The sequence below is a fragment of the Cotesia glomerata genome, linkage group LG1 (assembly GCF_020080835.1).
Source record: "Cotesia glomerata isolate CgM1 linkage group LG1, MPM_Cglom_v2.3, whole genome shotgun sequence".
Lineage (NCBI taxonomy): Eukaryota > Metazoa > Arthropoda > Insecta > Hymenoptera > Braconidae > Cotesia > Cotesia glomerata.
In genome coordinates, this window is record NC_058158.1 from 9,487,846 (window position 1) to 9,508,310 (window position 20,465).

The window sequence follows — 20,465 nt, forward strand, 5'->3', positions numbered from 1 at the left end:
GCTCTTGATGAGTACAACATTGAGATGAGCTTATATCTTAAAAAATGTCAATAATTAAGTATCGACTCGGCTATCTTGTCAACTAATGATATTTTTAAAGATATAAGCTCATCTTGGTATTACACTCATCGAGATCTTTCATTTGAGTACCCACATCAATTTTTCATATATTTATATTTATTATATATACGTATATATGAAAAATATATGAAAAAGCATGGGGGTACTCAAATGAAAGCTCTTGATGAGTACAACATTGGGATAAGCTTAGATCTTGAAAAATGTCAATAATTAAGAATTGACTTGGCTATCTTGTTAACCAATGATATTTTTGAAGATATAAGCTCATCCCGGTAATACACTCTTCAAGAGCTTTCATTTGACTACCTACATCAATTTTTCATATATTTATATATATTATATATATGTATTATATGTATATATATGAAAAATATATCAAAAATGCATGTGGGTACTCAAATGAAAGCTCTTGATGAGTATAACATCGAGATGAGCTTATATTTTTAAAAACGTCAATATTTAAAAAAGTACAGTGCAATTTAACAATTTAATAAAAGCGTAATTCAGTTACCAAATAATCTTCCCTTGCCTTATTATAAAATATTAAACAAACCTTTTCGTCTTCATGATCTTCACTCTCCTGCTCCTCTTGACCTTTCCTCCGCCTTTGAATCTTTCTGTTAGCTGCGGATATGATTGAAGATACAATGTCCTTAGCTGAGACCATTTCACGCATGCCTGTTAGGGTAACACGTAAAAAAAAGCAACCAAAAATAAATATGACGGGAGTAATGCATTAAAATAAAATAAATAAATATATATAATATGACAGGATTTATGAAGTACAAGTAAACTAACTGATGATTAAATTAAAATAAAAAGCATTGTGCTCGAAATAAAAGGTGACTAATTTGATTATATACAAAACATTTATCTTGATAATAAAAGTGACAACTAGACAGCTAGACAAGAAAGTGATTTTATCTAGATCTAAACTAATTTATCTATTTAAAAAAAATTATCACTATTTTTTTTCAAACAACTATTGGGTTAAAAATTACCTTCGACTTTTTGAATATTGTTGAGAAGAAGGTTGTGATTGGTTGTTGTTTCTGCTTCACTGCCATCGGCAGGAAGACTTAAATTAACGCTTAATCTACTCAAGTCGTCTAAGTCTTCTTCACAGAAGAACCAATCGACCTATTGAATTAAAAAATAATAAATTATTGTTAATATTTTTTTTAAATAAATAAATAAAAGTATATTAAAAAAAAAAAAAAAAATAAGTACATTGTTCAATAAGCTCTCGACAATCCTACACTGGTGCGACATGTCAGTAACCATTGTAACCATATTATCCCTCGAGCCACTGGCTCGTACTAAAGTTGGTCCGAATACAATTGCCAAATTTTTCGCTTCCATTTTATTAATCTCACTGTGCTCGACAACTTTTTTCAAATGGAACATTAAATACTTGAGAGTTTCAAAATGGTGCTCTGGTAAGTCTCTCAAAAGTTTTCTAATTGTTGCCATTCTTCTTTGGGGATCTTCTATTTTGTCTGCATCAATGAACATTGGATATAATTCTGCTGTTAATAAAGAATCGGGAAGTTGTCTGAAGAATGATTTTAATAACGAGGAAATTACATTAACATCACTCCATCTTGGATCCTAAAAAAAAAAAATAAAAATCTATATTATTAAGAGAATAAGAAAAATTTTGTCTCCAGGATAGTCATATGATAAAATGACCTTGTATCTTGTGAACTATTGAATCTTTTAAAGATATAAGCTCATCCTGATGTTCCACTCATCAAGACCTTTCATTTGAGTACCCACATGTATTTTTGATATATTTTATATATTATATATATGTATATATGAAAAATATATCAAAAATACATGTAGGTACTCAAATGAAAGCTCTTGATGAGAGTAAAATCGGGATGAGCTTATATTTTTAAAAATGTCAATATTTAAGAAAGTATAGAACAATTTAACATAATTAAGAAATGACCTGGTATCTTCTGAACTATTGAGATTTTTGAAGATATAAGCTCATTCCGATATTACACTCATCGAAACCTTTCATTTGAGTACCCACATCAATTTTTCATATATTTATATATTTTACATATATGTATATATGAAAAATATATGAAAATGCATGTGGGTACTCAAATGAAAGCTCTGGATGAGTGTAATACTAGGATGAGCTTATATTTCGAAAAATGTCAATATTTAAGAAAGTACAGTGCAATTTAACATAATTAAGAAATGACCTTGTATCTTCTGAATTATTGATATTTTTAAAGATATAAGCTCACCCTGACATTACACTCATTAAGACCTTTCATTTGAGTACCCACATCAATTTTTCATATATTTATATATTATATATATATATATATATATATATATATATATATATATATATATATATATATATATATATATGAAAAATTGATGTAGGTACTTCAATGAAAGGCCTTGATGAGAGTAACATCGGGATGAGCTTATATCTTTGAAAAGATCAATAGTAAAGAAAGTACAGTGCAAAAAAAAATTGGAAAAATTAAATTACCTGTAAGTTAATATTTTCAAAGCCCTTATTGACACTCTCAGTAAGCTGTGATATAGCTGCAGTATTTCCAGGCACTCGATAAATTCCAATAACTTCAAGACCCCTCGCTTCGACGATACTAGTACACATTTCAACAATCAGCGGCACGAACTCCGAGAACGAGGACTAGACGACAAACGATTTAGTGTTATTACAGGATAAATGGAGCCCAATTGGCGCGGATACGGTAAAACTTTAGCATTCATCATACCAGTACGGGTAATATAAAATAATACTAGTACAAGTAGCCAAGTAATATAATCTTCAAGCTAAGTACTCACCACCGGGCACAATTCCAACGGAACTTTGAAAGTAGCACCCTCGGGCTGTAACTGCGCCGTTGGCGACGACGGGGAGCCGGCCTGACCATGCATCTTTCTTAGTTGTTTAGCAACGCGGCCCTTCCATGTCTTAGATTTCGGGGACTGCAGCGGCTCGACTGTCTGGCTAGGTTTGCGGGTTTTATTGACAGGTGATTGACCAGTTGGCGAACGATTGCGGAAAGACGTTAACTTTCTAATGCCTTTGTGACCTGGCAGTGGACTTAGCCGTTGGCCTCCAGCTGGGCTGCCACTAGGTGTTGTTGGTCCAGGTGTTTGTGGCACTGCTTGCTGTTTCGTCGTACTTGAATTGCCGTCCTGATATATTGAAATTAGTTTATTATTATTCACATGACATAGTTTTTATTGTGCGACTCAGATATTGATAAGTTTATATTTTATTCAAGGTGTCTCTTCGATTTTTAATGCGATTAATTTATTTATAAATACTATCTCTTCAGAAAATTTTTATTTTATTAATAATTTATATATAAAATTAAATACATTAAAATAAAATTTTTTTTTAGATAAAAGTTTGATAAAATTTTGTTGTATAAAATTTTATCGAAATTTTTTGTATAAAAATTTTTGATATTTAATTACTTTAGCCAAAATCTACATTATTGAGAGTTAATTTATAGTCAATATATTATGATAAATATTTAGGCTGCATTCGAAAATGCTCTATCTCTAGATACATAATTAAGAAATGACCTTGTATCTTGTGAACTATTGACATTTTTAAAGATATAAGCTCATCCCGACGTTACGCTCATCAAGACCTTTCATTTGAGTACCCACATGCATTTTTGATATATTTTTCATATATACATATATATAAAATGCAAAATATATAAAAAATTGATGTGGGTACTCAAATGAAAGGTCTCGATGAGTGTAACATCGGGATGAGCTTATATCTTTAAAAATGTCAATAATTAACAAACTATTTTGTATTTTGTCAACTTATGATATTTTTAAAGATATAAGCTCATCATCATGTTATACTCATCAAGACCTTTTATTTGAGTACCCACATCAATTTTTCATATATTTTATATATTTATATATGTGTATGTATGAGAAATATGTAAAATGCATGTGGGTAATCAAATAAAAGCTTCTGATGAGTGTAACATCGGGATGAACTTATATTTTTAAAAACGTCAATAGTTAAGAAATTGCATTGTATCTTGTGAATTATTGATATTTTTAAAGATATAAGCTCATCCCGATTTCACACTTATCAAGAGCTTTCATTTGAGTACCCACATCAATTTTTCATATATTTTATATATTTATATATTATATATATGAATATATGAAAAATATATCAAAAATGCTTGTGGATACTCAAATGAAAGCTCTTGATGAGTGTAACATCGAAATGTGCTTACATCTTTGAAAATGTCAATATTTAAGGAAGTACAGTGCAATTTAACACAATTAAGAAATGACCTTGTATCTTGTGAACTAATGATATTTTTGAAGATATAAGCTCATCCGGATGTTACACTCATCAAGACCTTTCATTTGAGTACCCACATCAATTTTTCATATATTTATATATATTATATATATATGTATATATGAAAAATATATCAAAAATCTATGTGGGTATTCAAATGAAAGGTCTTGATGAGTGTAACATTGGGATGAGCTTATATTTTTACAAATGTCAACGGTTAAGAAATGACATTGTATCTTGTGAACTATTGACATTTTTAAAGATATAAGCTCACCTCGACATTATATTCATCGAGATCTTTTATTTGAGTACCCATATCAATTTTTCATATATTTCATATATTTTATATATTTATCTATATGTATATATGAAAAATATATCAAAAATGCATGTGGGTACTCAAATGAAAGCTCTTGATAAGTGTAACATCAGGATGAACTTATATCTTTAAAAATGTCAATAGTTAAAAAAGTACAGTGCAATTTACCAAAAGTCTGCAAAATTGCTAGTTACAATTATTTAGACAGTAAATTTCTTAATATAGTTAAAAATACTTGTAATTAATAAAATTAAATTAAACCAAGGCCCAGAAAAATAGGTGACGGTTTAAATAGTAATAAATAAAATGAAATTAATAATTTAACGTCATGCTTAGATTTCAATTGCCTTGAATGCCAACAATTAAAATTTCTCTCCAAATACGTATCAAAGTATTCATTGTCAATTGTTTAAAGCTACTGGTGACGTTTAAAAAAAAAGTATTGTATTAAATTGAAATAAAATGTTAAATTGTCGGTAGATAAGCCGTAACTCAACTGTGATTATTCCTATGACAATAATTGAAAATATTTAGTGGAAAACTATTAAATGTACTTAAGCAATTACGGATGAATGGATAAAACGTGTTTTGAATGTTTATGGGGATCGTATGGCAAGTATCTATCGGTATACATACACCGGGAACATTTAATAGTCTATTAGCATAGCCATCTAGTTTAAGCAGCGCGCGACAACAACGTGCCAATTAAGTCGTGATAACGGTCGAGACCAAGAAATATCCGCGGGCGATACTATTACTATTTCTTCTTCTCGTTAAATGTTAATTTGATTTACGTTTACGAATAATAAAATATAGATTTAGATTCGTTAGTCCATGGCCTCGATATACAGTTAAAAAATTATGTTTTATAATTTATTGTAGGCATTACAATTTTTAAGTTATTATTTTTATCTTAACTACTTCGATTAATTTTAATGCTAACATATTTCATAACTTTTTTTTTCAATTAAATCACACTAGAATAAAATTGTTAAACAAAATTTAAGTTAGCAGTCACTTGACTATTTAAAAATTTTTTTTAACAAATAAATTTATTTAGAAAAATTATTTTTAAAAAATTAAATTTTTAACTTTTTAAAATTTTTATATGTCCATTTTTTTTCCTAATTTTTTTTGCAATAATTTATTTATCACCAAAATTATTAAATATCTGCTAAATTAATTTTTATAAATTTTTCAGTAATATATTTCAGTTAGTAAATTTAATTTATTAAATAAATTATTCAATTTATTTAATAATTATTTAAATATTTAACAAATTATTTAATTTATTTAATACTTCTTTACATAATTATATTTTAAATATTTAATAATTATTTAATTTATTTATTTAAATAAAATAAAATAAATCTACTGAAAAAAGAAAATTTTGTTTTCAATTTAAAAAATGGGTCAAATAATTACCGAAGTCTTTTCAGCAGCAGCATGCTTATGAAGTGCTCTCAGCCAAAGAGCCATAGATGCAGCGTCGTCAGTTTGCAGAAGCACTTCCGCACTTGTATTAGCAACACGGAATACATGTTTCCTCTTAGTGTAATCGTCAGCTACGTCTACCAAAGAACATCTCACGTCGACATGTTGTCCTACGTCACTATCACTCGTTGCTGATGGACTCTGAAATTTTATTTTTCACATCACTATTTTATTATTTTAAAAATAAAAAAAAATATCCACAATTGCAAGGCGCTCAATAAAAAATCAACTTTTAAATAATTTATATTATTAAGAGAATAAGGAAAATTTTAACTGTACTTTTTTAAATATTAACATTTTTAAAGATATAAGCTCATCCTGACATTACACTCATCGAGACCTTTCATTTGAGTACCCACATCAATTTTTCATATATTTTATATATATATATATATATATATATATATACATATATATAATATATACATATATTATATATATGTATATATTAAAAATATATCAAAATGCATGTGGGTACTCAAATGAAAGCTCTTGATCAGTGTAACGTCAAGATGAGCTTATATCTTTAAAAATATCAATAGTTAAGAATTGACTTGGCTATCTTGTCAACTAATGATATTTTTGAAGATATAAGCTCATCCCGATGTTACACTCATCAAGAGCTTTCATTTGAGTACCCACATCAATTTTTCATATATTTCATATATTTATATATATTATATATATGTATATATGATAAATATATGAAAAATTGATGTGGGTACTCAAATGAAAGCTCTTGATGAGTGTAACGTCAAGATGAGCTTATATCTTTAAAAATATCAATAGTTAAGAATTGACTTGGCTATCTTGTCAACTAATGATATTTTTGAAGATATAAGCTCATCCCGACATTACACTCATCAAGAGCTTTTATTTGAGTACCCACATCAATTTTTCATATATTTTATATAGTTATATATATATATTATAAATATGTATATATGAAAAATATATGAAAAATGCATGTGGGTACTCAAATGAAAGCTCTTGATGAGTGTAACATCAAGATGAGCTTATATCTTTAAAAACGTCAATATTTAAGAAAGTACAGTGCAATTTAACAAAAGTCACTATTTAATAAACCAAAATTTTATTTATTTATATTTCACAAGTCACAGCAGTCACACAGTGACTGCAAGGTTGCTATTTAATAATTAAAATTAAAAATTTTTTAATTAATACACCAACTTGCGGATTTAAAATCCATTTTTACCCAAGATCCCGTGGAACCCCATCTCCGTAACCGACGACCAAAAAGGCCGTGAGTGCTAAAGTGTAGGGGAATACACGAGTAAGAACTACTGTCACTTGAACCCAACATTTTTTTTCTAGTCATTAAGAATTTTTTATTCACTAAAAAAAGTCTTTAGTTTTATTTTATTTTATTTTATTTTATTTGATTTTATTTTATTTGCACTTGTTTAATTTAACCAACACACATATTTATTTATTGAAACGTGAGCACGCGAGTATCAGTCCGTGGTGCTCGCGATTACGATGAGAACTCGTTGTCGATGAGCCGAGCTCTACTAGAGTAAGCAAAGTCCCCACTCGAGACTCCAGTCAGTAAAATATATTAAACCTTTCACCGATAGTCGTTTATAAATTGTTCAATTTAATAATTCATAGTGTATAAATATAAATATAAATAGAAATATAAATAGAAATAATATTGAGTGTAGTGTTGTAGTGAGCTAACAGACTCTAGCTAATGTTAGATTGAATTAATCAGGAATCTTTGAATTATTAAACAATAAAATAAAACATTTATTTTCATTTCATTCCTACGCACCGCATCTTTTATCGGCTACAAATTCTTTTAATTCTTTGTGTCAAGGTAAAGGCTGTTTGATGATTAAAAAATACTGTAATTTAAATATCTAATTTTTTTTAAGACAAAAAAAATAAATTGTTGCACAAAAAAAAGAGAAAAATTCTTGAACCAAGAAAATAATATTGAAGAGTTTTAAGACGAAAAATTCTTGAATTAAATAAAATTTACTTAAACTAAGAAAACTTTTTCAGTCTAAAAATTTTTGGTTATTATTTTTTACAAATGTGGTCATCTCCATTTTGGCCATAATTAGGTAAAAAATTCAAATTTTTTAACTTTTTTTTTTATTCTGCTTCTTTTTACGATGCATTTATAATAAAAAATGTCATCAAAGGAAAAAATAATGAAGATTTTGATAACTTTTTTGTCTTTAAAAGTGGAAAAAAAAATTGGCTTTCATGTTTTTGGATAAAATTTCTATTTTATATTTTTTTGAAAAAAACAAACAATTAGAAAAAAAAATTGATCACTTTAAAAGTTGTAAAAAAAATTGGCTTTTATATTTTCGGATAAAATTTCTATTTTTTCTTTTTTTGATATATTTTTTTGAAAAAAACAAACAATTTAAAAAAAAATTGATCATTTTAAAAATTGTAAAAAAAATTGGCTTTCATGTTTTTGGATAAAATTTCTATTTTATCTTTTTTTGATCTTTTTGATCCATTTTTTTTTAAAAAAAAACTATTTAAAAAAAAATTGATCACTTTGAAGGTTGTAAAAAAAATTGGCTTTCATATTTTTGGACAAAATTTCTATTTTACCTTTTTTTGATATATTTTTTGTGAAAAAACCAAACAGTTTAAGAAAAAATTGATCAATTTGATCAAAAAAATTTAATATGGCCCACTTGTAAATAATTCCCAAATTTTTCTGCTCAAATCAAAAAGAAGAAATTCTTAAAAATGATTTACTTGATTCCGATTATTTTTTTTTCTGTGTGATTTATTTAATTATAAAGAAAAATAAAATAATGAGTAATAAAAGAGTAGATGAAAACTAATAGCATATAATTCAAATCTAAATGAGCGAAGTATACTTTAATGAGTCAGTCTATATCCTAGCAGTAGGTATAATATAAGCACATGCTCATGTAGTTTAAATCGAGTGATAATATAACCGACGGCGTTTCCGTGTCCGGTGATACGCGAGACTCAACGTCGTGCTTGCGATTCGCGATATCATCTGATATTTCGAGCTAAAGCATTACTGCACTGGCGTGGTCTCCGTTTCCTATTTGCGTGCCATTACTATGAGCGCTACTACTCTACGCATCTTTAATGATCACTTGAACGATAGCCTCCGGCTTATACTACTTATATTATATATATGTATGCATATAATAGTAATCCGTACTGGTACTACAAGTCTGAGTCTGAGTCTGTAAGTACACAAACTACAAAGTGCTGGTAACTGGGCATAGTTGTTCAATGTTCGCTGCTAGAGCGTACTTCATACTGAGCGAATTGTTTTATCAGCGAAAGTTTACTTATGCCCTGTAAGGACTGTTTTACTTCTCTATCCTCTACTCAGATACGAGCCTCAACACGTCAGTCTGTATTACCATATTATATCCTCTGCTTTTAATCATTACACCAATTATATTAACTTTTAATTACTTTACACACATGCACTGTCTGTATTTCATATTAAACAGAGAAATAAATGCGATTTTTTATCACCGGGTTTAATTTATGATAAATGAAAGTTTGTGATTATAATAATAGTAGTATGAGGTTTTAATTTAGAAACGATAATCAAAAATTTACTTTCTAATATTAGAATTTTTTTTAATCTATATTATTAAGAGACTAAGCAAATTTTGTGGACAGTGTATTTATATGATAAAATGGGGTTTGACCTTGTATCTTGTGAACTATTGACATTTTTAAAGATATAAGCTCATCCCGATGTTACACACATCGAGACCTTTCATTTGAGTACCCACATCAATTTTTCATATATTTATATATATTCATATATATGTATATATGAAAAATATATCAAAAGTGCATGTGGGTACTCAAATGAAAGCTCTTGATGAGTGTAACATCGGAATGAGTTTATATCTTTAAAAATGTGAATATTTAAGAAAATACAGGGTAATTTAACATAATAAAGAAATAACCTTGTTTTTCGTGAATTATTGATATTTTTAAAGATATAAGCTCATCCGGATGTTACACTCATTAAGACCTCTCATTTGAATACCCACATCAATTTTTCATATATTTATATATATTATGTATATGTATATATGAAAAATATATCAAAAATGCATGTGGGTACTCAAATGAAAGCTCTTGATGAGTGTAACACAGGGATGAGCTTATATCTTTAAAAACGTCAATATTTAAGAAAGTACAGAGCAATTTAACATAATTAAGAAATGACGTTGTATCTTGTAAAATATTGACATTTTTCAAGATATAAGCTCATTTCGATGTTACACTCATCAAAACCTGTCTTTTGAGTACCCATATCAATTTTTCATATATTTATATATATTATATATATGTATATATGAAAAATATATGAAAGTGCATGTAGGTACTCAAATGAAAGCTCTTGAAGAGTGTAACATCGGAATGAGTTTATATCTTTAAAAACGTCAATATTTAAGAAAATACAATGCAATTTAACATAATTAAGAAATAACCTTGTTTCTCGTGAATTATTGATATTTTTAAAGATATAAGCTCATCTCAATGTTACGCTCATTAAGACCTTTCATTTGAGTACCCACATTAATTTTTCATATATTTATATATATTATATATATATTATATATATGTATATATGAAAAATATATCAAAAATGCATGTGGGTACTCATATGAAAGCTCTTGATGAGTGTAACATTTGGATGAGCTTATAACTTTACAAATGTCAATATTTAAGAAAGTACAGTGTAATTTAACAAAAGTCATTATTTTTTTCTTTTGTAATTTTGTAATTTTATTTAAGTAAATAAAAAAATTAAAATTATATTACTTGACTAATTTTATAATTTTAATGTTTAATAAAATTATTATTTAAATAAAAATAATTATTTTTTCTGAAGTAATCTCATAAATAAATAAACAATATTTCATTCAATACATAATAAATATTAAAAATATAATAATTTCGCTAACACGTAATTAAAATTTTGTAATAAAACTATAAATAATTAATATAAATGTTAGTTAATTGATAAAAAGTAAAAGCTCCGAACAGAAGTTGGTTTTACTCGCGAATAAAGTGAACAAAAGCAATAAATAATAAATGAAAATAATTTCTTTGATGGAGGAACGCAGCGGTTACGCCAACGCAATTACCGAAGGATGACGTTGAGCTGGACGACAGCAAATAAAAGTAAACAGCACGAGCTGCTGGCAATAAACTAGATAAGATGCCTCCACGACTTTGAGATCGGAAATCGCCGGTGTGCACTATAGAGGATTAATAGTATCGAGGACGACTCGATACGGGTGTTTGCCACACGTCCCTCGGAATTAATTACCCAGCGAATCGCTCAATAAGGTATCGAAACTGCCTCCCCCACACTCCGTACTTAATACGTAGTCTGAATACTTGATGCACTTACATGACCCTGGACTAATCAATCACACAGACAAGCTGTGTCATTATTATTTTATTATACTGTACAATTTGCGTACTCTAAATTATTTGGTATGAAATTTATATTATTAATTATTATTAAGGGATTTTTTGGTCTAGAAATTTGAAAAAATTGATTTTTTTTTTCATATTTTCAAATATTAACCCTTTAAGAATATATTTTTAAGAGGATTTTAGAAAATTCAAATTATTTTCGGAGACATGGGATGGCTTTCGATAAAGAGTCGTCGAATTTATTTTACTTGTTGTTACTTTTATAAATTATTAGAAATTGGTAAACCTAGTTATTTGCAAGAATTATTTCAAGAAGACCTTACTGTAAGACGCTCTGAGAGACTAGCACTTAAGAAAAATAATATCCTCTTTAAATTCCCGAATTTCAATACCACTCATTATGAATCTTCTTTCGTAATTACAGTTATACGATTATGGGAAGAACTACCAGAGGATATTATAAATTCATCAAACTTGGAGGTTTTCAAAAATAAAATTTTTGATTATTTATGTAATCTTGATGTTTGATCATAAACTGTTTAATGTTTCTACCTTCGTTTTATTAATTTTCAAACTTTCATTATATAGCTTCTTATAATTTAAAGTTACCTACCTTTCTTTACAGTAACATCAAAGATTCTTAAAATTGTTAGTTAATTCATTACAAATTAAATTTTTATACTCATCATAACGTATTATATATCATTATCACCTATCTAAAAATATTATTATGTAAAATATTCTAAATGTTTATAAGTTAAACTGCACAATAATGTAAAATTGTATGTATATTTACTCTTTGCCATTCGGCAACTGCCTTGGCATAATTTTTTAATAAACTAACTAAATAAACTAACATGGCTGCTTTGCTGACTGCAAGAAACTTTAAACGCGTTTTTTTTAAACTGTCTTTTTTAAAACTCAACCCACGATTTTTCAAGTTCTACTGAACCTAATTACTTTAAATTTGGTGTAAGTCTTCTTTATAGACTTCTCTATCACACGAACTATCCTCATTCCCAAATTTTAATATTTACTATTTTAAAAAAATTCGGAAAACTCAAAAAAAGTGGTCCAAAAATTAATTTTTTTTTTCAGGCAGTTATTTTGTGAAAAAAATTTTTTTTCAACTATTTTTTAGTTAGTACAGTAGCGGAATTACTCTAAATTAATAATCTTTTTTTTTCTCAGATTACTAGGAGGATTATCTTATAAAAAAATGAATATTAAAAGTATTGATTGCCTTTTTTTACAGCACTTCAAAAATTTCCTTAAATTCAAGCTTCTTAACCAGAATCCCCCCCTAAAATTGTTTTAATTTGAAAGCTCTGTTTAATTAATTAATTAATTACAAAAAAATAATAAAATTAAAACGTTATTTTATTTGTACAGTACCGGTTGAATTTTACAACCTTATAGATAGATATTTTATTGCCTTCTCCTGTACTGAACATTAATAAGGTGAAGAATAATAAATAAAAAAATGTTCAATCTTGTTATTAGAAAGCGTGAAATAGAACGTATGTTTCTGTATGCTTAATGATATATTATTGTGTTATCGTGTGTGTTCGCTAATTAAAATTGTTTTAAAAGGATCAAGTATTAAAAACTCACCTGAGTGTGACGGTCCTTGTAAAAGTATAGGATAGGGCCACGAAGAACGCCCCACACTTGCTTCCACGAACGGTCTGTAGATCTCTACAAAAATTGTTGCAAAAAAAAAATAATTAGTTACTATTTGTCAACTAATTGCAATATCTTTATAAAAATTTTCACTCTAACTACCTATTTTTAATTAATTATATAAGAAATTACTTGTGTAATATTTTTTTAAAAATATTTCATACTTATATTGATGAAGATTTAATCAAAGAGATTTCACTACTTTCAATAATTAACTTTGACTTTAATTGTTTTTCAGAAGAATATTTATTAATAAAATTAATTGGATAAATTTATTTATTTTTATTTAATTACTTCTAATTCAAAAATTATTATTTTTTTAGCTGAAAAAACAGCTTTCACCTTTTTTTTAAGACTTGATCACCTTCTTCAGTATTAGAAACTTAATTAAAATATTCAGGAAGAATAATGTTGGAATATGCGTCATTATTTAGACGCCAGAGTTCAAAATTAATCCATAGTATCGAATACTATTTCGAGGAATGATTTTTTATATGATAAGAAAGATGTTTATATGATATGGGATATTTTCTATATGTTTATAGAAATAAGTATATAGCAATAAGTTAGTTATAAGTCTTATTTGTAGATTTAATAGAAATCTAACTATTGCATTGGTCCTTGTAATGGAACTTTTAAAAAATTTTGCTTTTTTCTGACTCAGTTCGCCAAGCAGATTCAGAAAATGCACACGGAAAAAAGAAAACTCGAAAAATTACAGTATATAATGCAACGCGGCGCTTTGTGATAAAAACTGGAAAAATTACAGTTTAAGATTGTAATTATTAAAGATTTTATAAGAATTATTACATTGTATAATGTAATATTTACATTGAAAGCTTTGAAAATTGAATTCAAAAATTGAATTTAGAAAAATGTTATTTCGAACTGTAATTTTTCTAGTTTTGATTACGACGGGACTGATTTTACATTTTATACTGTAATTATTCTTGTCTTTTTTTTTTTCCGTGCATATGGTTCAAAAGTTTATATATGTATGTATTTCTATATATAGGGTAGAAGTACCGTTTGTGGCAACTGTACCGTTTATGGCCATTTATTGTTCAAATAAACGATAGAAATTAATTTATATCAATAAACCATTACAAACTCAATTTGTTTTTATATAAACTTTTTAAAACTCAACAAAAATATGGTTATAATATTATAATTTTTGATAAATTAATTCAAATGTTAATTGGCCAAAAACGGTGCTAAGGTGGCCAAAAACGGTACTTCTACCCTATATACGATATAATCGGCCTTGTCTCTTCTCTAACTCCCGTAATTCTGTACGGATCTCAATAAAACGTAACAAACTTATTCTTAGGACAATTTTTGGGTTTAAGTTCTGAGATGAGCCAAATCTGTCGATTAGTTTAGAAATGAGAGCAATTCAAAAATTTTCAAAAATTTTTATTTTTACCGTATTTTCATGCAATTACAATTAAATGGGATTTTATATTAAATTTCCGTAAATTTCATCTAAATGCTTATTTAATAAGCTTTAATTTCCATCCTTACTTATTTTTCTAAATTAATGACAGAAATTTAAAAATTTTTGAAAATCACAAAAATTTTCACTTTTATCGTATTTCCGTGAACACAGAAATAACAAGATGACACTGGATATCATCCTAGATTATACTCAGTGATATCTGTGGTGAAAAAAAATTTCAGATAGTAGCTAAAAAAATCCAGATTATAGTGCGTGATATCTGGATTATATTAGCTACTATCTGAAATTTTTTTTCACTCCGTATAATCTGAGATGATATCCAGTGTCATCTTGTTCTTTCCGTGCAATAAAAATTGAACGCGATATCCTATCGAATTTCTGCAAATTGCATCTGAAAGCTTATTAAATAAACTTTAATTTGCATACCTTACCATCAGTTTAGGCCAAAAATTACTTAATTTCTCAGACGGATTTAATGAAATTTTACTTTTGCATTCATTTAAACGTTATTGTTTTATTGTAACAAAATTTATATATTATTCTTCATATTATTTTATAAAAAATGTGTTTTTTTTATTTGAGAAATCTACTTCCATTTTGGCTGCCGAATGGCACTTTTTATTATTATTATTATGTGTGTAACTGAAAGATCGTTACACTTTTTCAGTTGAGTTTTAGTCAGTCATAATTTAATAAAGGCATTATAATAGATGAACTAAATTTAATTATTTATTTAAAATAATATACTTATAATCTAAAAAATAAAATTGACAAATTTGATAATTATGTCAAGCAATAAAATAAAATAAAATAAAATAAATCTATTTATATCTTTAAGGCGATAAATTAGTAAAAATAGTTTATATTTACTCACCTTGCCATCAAGTACAGTAAACTTGACGTGAAGGGATCCTTCTCGCTCGACCGGTTCGACGTCCTTCGGCGTCCCGGCGCTGCATGTGGTATTACTATGTGTATTTGCGATGCTGTTACTGCAAAAACATGTACACAACAGTCATTAAAATTTACATAAATATTTATTTTAATTTGTTATTATTATTACTATCATTCGTAGTCGATAGAAGAATTTGATGTTTTCTGATTAAAAAATGATATTATGTGACTGATATTTATGTATTTATGATTGTTATCACTTCTATCTATTAATACATAAATTATTAGACGATGCAAATCTTGCCGAGCAGTATTACCTGATTAATAAAAATTTTTAAAATTAATATCGATAATAAACCTAAATAGTTATTCGTTGCAATAAATTTACACAGGTTGCACACGTACACCGTTATAGTCTCGGTAGTTCCATATAAACATTGACAAGACACATCAATATATTTTTTTTTATTGTTTATCTTTTAACTGCAAGCCGTGAGTACACGTGACAGTTTATGGTTGTGCGGGTAAGTAAATAACGTGACGGAATTTACAATTTCTAGCTGCGCATTATGTACAAACGTTAGCACACAATCATTTTATATTAAACTTGTGTTTATTTTATTATTCTAATTATTATTTATACTTTGTTATGTATACCTTGTAGAAACTATAATCTTGTTGATTTATTTTTAATTCTATAATTATTAATTAATCTATTGATAGTACAAGTTTAATGTCCTTATTTATTACTCGGATAGTTATCTGCACTGATAGAAGGATTTGTTTATAGTTAAAAAGATTTCTTAATATTTAACAAATCATTTATTAGAAGCCATTTGTTAGTCCTTAACAAATATTTGTTAGTATTTAAAAAGATTTATTAATATTTAATAAATGAAAATCAGATTTATTATATATAAACAAATCATTTTAAATACTAAGAAATATTTGTTTAATACTAAAAAATGGTCTGTAATAAATGATTTGTTAACTATTAACAAATATTATTTAATACAAATAAATCCTTCTATCAGTGTGATATGTTAGCGCTAATAAATCGTAATTCACCATTTTTTTTAGTTAAATACAATGAAAAATTTGTTGCAATTTATAAATTATATAATATTTTTTTAATTTAGTTTATAGTATCAATTAATCACTGTTTATTAGCAACATTTATTTCATGCATTTGTGCCAACAAATTATACTGATAACATTTTATCTATTATTAGTATTATTTATTTAAAATTTTTATCCATTTAAATTATTATCAGAATTTTAATACCGTAAATGATTAATTAGTTTTAATTTTAAAGTAAAAGGATAATTATTTATTAAGATTTATTTAGATAAAAAATTTTTAAATAATTTAATTTTTTAATATGAATTTTTTTATACTTTTAGCGAGATTAATATAAATTTTTTTTTTAATTGAAATTTGAAAAAGATCTAAATTATTTTTGTATTTCTTCAGTTTTGCAAGTGAAAAATTTTTTTTTAACTTCAATAAAGTATAAATTTATTTGTAAATTACTATCAATTCAAAACTATTGCGACAACGTGGGTGGTTAACATAAATTGATTGTTTAATTACATAATCATAGGTCTGTAATTATTTTTTTATTTTAAATTGTTTTATTATTCTATTATGTGATCAATAAAAACATAAACTCAGCGAACTGCGAGCTTGTTAGCAACCGAGGGAAAGTTATATTCTCGTACATTAGGACCAACCGAAACGGAACGAAACCAACGCGGAACAAAAGTATACACTGAGAGTAAATGTACTTTGTAAATAACAAGTCTTCGAGAAATAAAAAATGGAAAATTTCTGTCCTTAAATCGGTTAGTGTTATTAGTAGAGTTTTTGAATAAATCAATAATTAAAACATAAAAATAATCGGTAATTATTTACAAGCCATATTAATTTTTTTTTATCAATTTTTTTTGTTTGTTTTTTATATGGGTGTTATCTCTGTAAGGATGTTTTTTGCTGTCCCAGGCATTTTTTTTATTAGAAAAATTGTTATTTTGTTACTAAAAAAAATTTATTACGAAAGTAAAAAAACATTTCTATTTGGAGCATTGAAAACTAAAATGGAATAAATTTTGGTTTTTTTGCTATAAATTCGTAAACCACCAAAATGTCAGTCCCCTGGGCTGTCCCAGTCTCAAAATTATAACTTTAAGATTAAATTTTAAGTTATTCGTCAATAATATATAATTTGGCCCATAATGTTTATAAACTTAATTAGTTAACTAACAATCTTCTTCAATAAAAAGTACCGAAAGTTAATTTGTTTCATTAAATTCATTAAACCAAAGTTTGTCCCAGGCATTTTAAGATCAGTCCCCTGCCAGAAGTTCATAGCCAAAAAAAAAAATCTAGCGTGTTATTTTACCTTTTGTAAGGTTTATAAGGATCTAATTAGCCTTAAGTTAATAACCATAGGGCTGTTAGCGCTTTATCGGCATTTTATTTAGTGTCAAAGCACCGTTTGTGCTAGAAGTATGTGTCTGGGCCACTTCAAAACTCAGTCCCCTGGCAGCTATTTTTGTTTATAATTTATTTATAAAATTGGATCCGTAAGTCTTAATATTATTCTAATTAATATAAACATTCATTGAAAACTTAAAAAGTTGAATTCATTGAAATAGTTTGCTTGATTTTTCTCAATTTGATAAAAAAAAATCAGTCCCCTGTCATGTTGTATGATAAAAGATACACAAATATCGAAAAAGCAAAAATTAATTCGGCTGTTCATTTATTATAATTAAACTGATAGTTTTGTAGCCCTCGTTAATTTTTTTTCTAATAAAATCAAAAATAATTTGGTTGGACAATATTGTACAAATTTAAGACGTCCTTACAGAGAATCACCCATATATATTTTTCAAAAAAAATAATAAAAAAAGATAAAATAGAAATTTCATCCAAAAACATAAAAGCCAAAATTTTGTCCAATTTTTAAAGTCAAAAAAACTAACGAAATCTTTATTTTTTCCTTCCACGACATTTTTTATAATAAATGCACCGTAAAAACAAGTAAAATAAAAAAAAAATTTGTTTTAAATGTTTTCACTTATTTATGATCCAAAATGATGATACTAAAGTATGAAAATTAAGTTAGCCGAGAATTAAAAATTTTTAGAATTTTTTTTATTAAAAAAATTATTACAAATAAATTTTAAAAAAAATTCAATTTTAAAAAACTTTAAAAACTATCAGTGCAATTTTTTAAAAATATTATTTAATTCTAATTTAATAATTGAAAAATAACTCAAAAAATTAACAATGTCGGCTGACTTTACTATTATTACTAAAGTATGAAAATTAAGTTAGCCGACATTTAAAAATTAAAAAAATTTTTTAATATTGAAAAACTATAAGTGAAATTTTTAAACAATATTTTTTAGTTATGATTAAATAAATAAAAAAAAATTAAAAACGTCGGCTAACTTTAGTATTATTACTAAAAACTTTAATTAACTAGCTGACAGCTGTAAATGTTTAAAATTCTTATAAAAAATAAATTACAATACTAGAAAAGCTTCTAAAAATTTTCACTGATTATTTTCTTTAATTTTTACATGTGGAATTTTTTTATTAAATTTTTTTCATCACAATTTAATTGTTAAAAAATTCTTAAAAAATTTCTAATCTCTGTCAACTTCAGTGCTAATTAAAAATGGAGTTTACTTCACTTGTAAATAATTACCAAATAATTCACACTGACAAAAACAAACAAAATCTAAAACCCAATCGCTCTTATAGTTTTTTCGTCACTATTTTCTATGAGCAATTGTTTGTACGTAAGATGCATCAACAAAAAGTAGATCAAAAATGCAACGTTGGTTGTTTTGATTTATAATTTTTTGCTCGTCTTCATGCGACAAGTCGATGAGTCTCACCGATGGTAGTGACGGTGCAGTGATGCAGCTTGAGTAACATCCTCGAAGATTCGCCGAAGTGGCGTAATGTCGCTAGGAAACAGTGGCGGTCTCCATCGCCTGTGTACGCTGGAATCATGCACATTGCCAATACCTGAAAGTTGCGTGATGCACGCAAGGGGACCAATTTTTTTTGTTCTCTCAAATGAATCGAGGAAATGAATTCTACTAGTTTATATTGAGGCATAACACGACAGTTGGCTTATACATTTATAAGTACACTGATTTGCTTCTTTATTTTTATTTTTTAACTCATTTTAGCAAAAGGGAGAAATTATTTTTTCTAATAAATTTAATTTTTCACTTAAGAGTACGGAAGCGCGGTAAATTTATGACTGTTAACTTTTTACATAAAATAAAATAAATCAAGCGATAAAATTTCACAAATTTAAATTCTGTGGTCTTATGAATTTATTTTTAATTCCCAAAAATTCTAGACAACAGAATTTATACCTGCGTTGTAATCTATATTATTAAGAGAATAAGCGAAATTTTGTGGCTAGGATAGTAATATAATAAAATCGGTGTTTTTTTAGTGTGATGTAGTGTCATTGCAAAGGTCATGATTTCAATTTGTGCCTTTTCAAGGTTTCATATTATTCTCACCGATACTCAATTCATTATAAGTATTTAGGCTGCATTCGAAAATGTTCTATCTCTAGATACATAATTAAGAAATGACCATGTATCTTGTGAACTATTGACATTTTTCAAGATATAAGCTCATCCCGATGTTACACTCATTGAGACCTTTCATTTGAGTACCAACATCAATTTTTCAT

General features: G+C 26.7%; 1 protein-coding gene across 11 annotated transcripts in view; it reads right to left on the reverse strand.

The window, feature by feature from the left end:
* Positions 1-20,465, reverse strand: part of LOC123259705 — a 185,429-nt gene that overhangs the window by 11,071 nt on the left and 153,893 nt on the right. For 9 of the 11 annotated variants that reach the window (XM_044720374.1, XM_044720359.1, XM_044720382.1 and 6 more), the window contains 9 exons: positions 19,645-19,752; positions 15,713-15,830; positions 13,311-13,394; positions 6,177-6,386; positions 2,926-3,282; positions 2,606-2,770; positions 1,312-1,692; positions 1,083-1,221; positions 635-759 (listed from right to left, as the gene is read on the reverse strand). In XM_044720374.1, the coding sequence (XP_044576309.1) occupies positions 635-759; positions 1,083-1,221; positions 1,312-1,692; positions 2,606-2,770; positions 2,926-3,282; positions 6,177-6,386; positions 13,311-13,394; positions 15,713-15,830; positions 19,645-19,752 (1,687 nt within the window). The remainder of the gene's footprint in view (positions 1-634; positions 760-1,082; positions 1,222-1,311; positions 1,693-2,605; positions 2,771-2,925; positions 3,283-6,176; positions 6,387-13,310; positions 13,395-15,712; positions 15,831-19,644; positions 19,753-20,465) is intronic. The other 2 variants (XM_044720368.1, XM_044720388.1) reach the window with 2 other exon arrangements.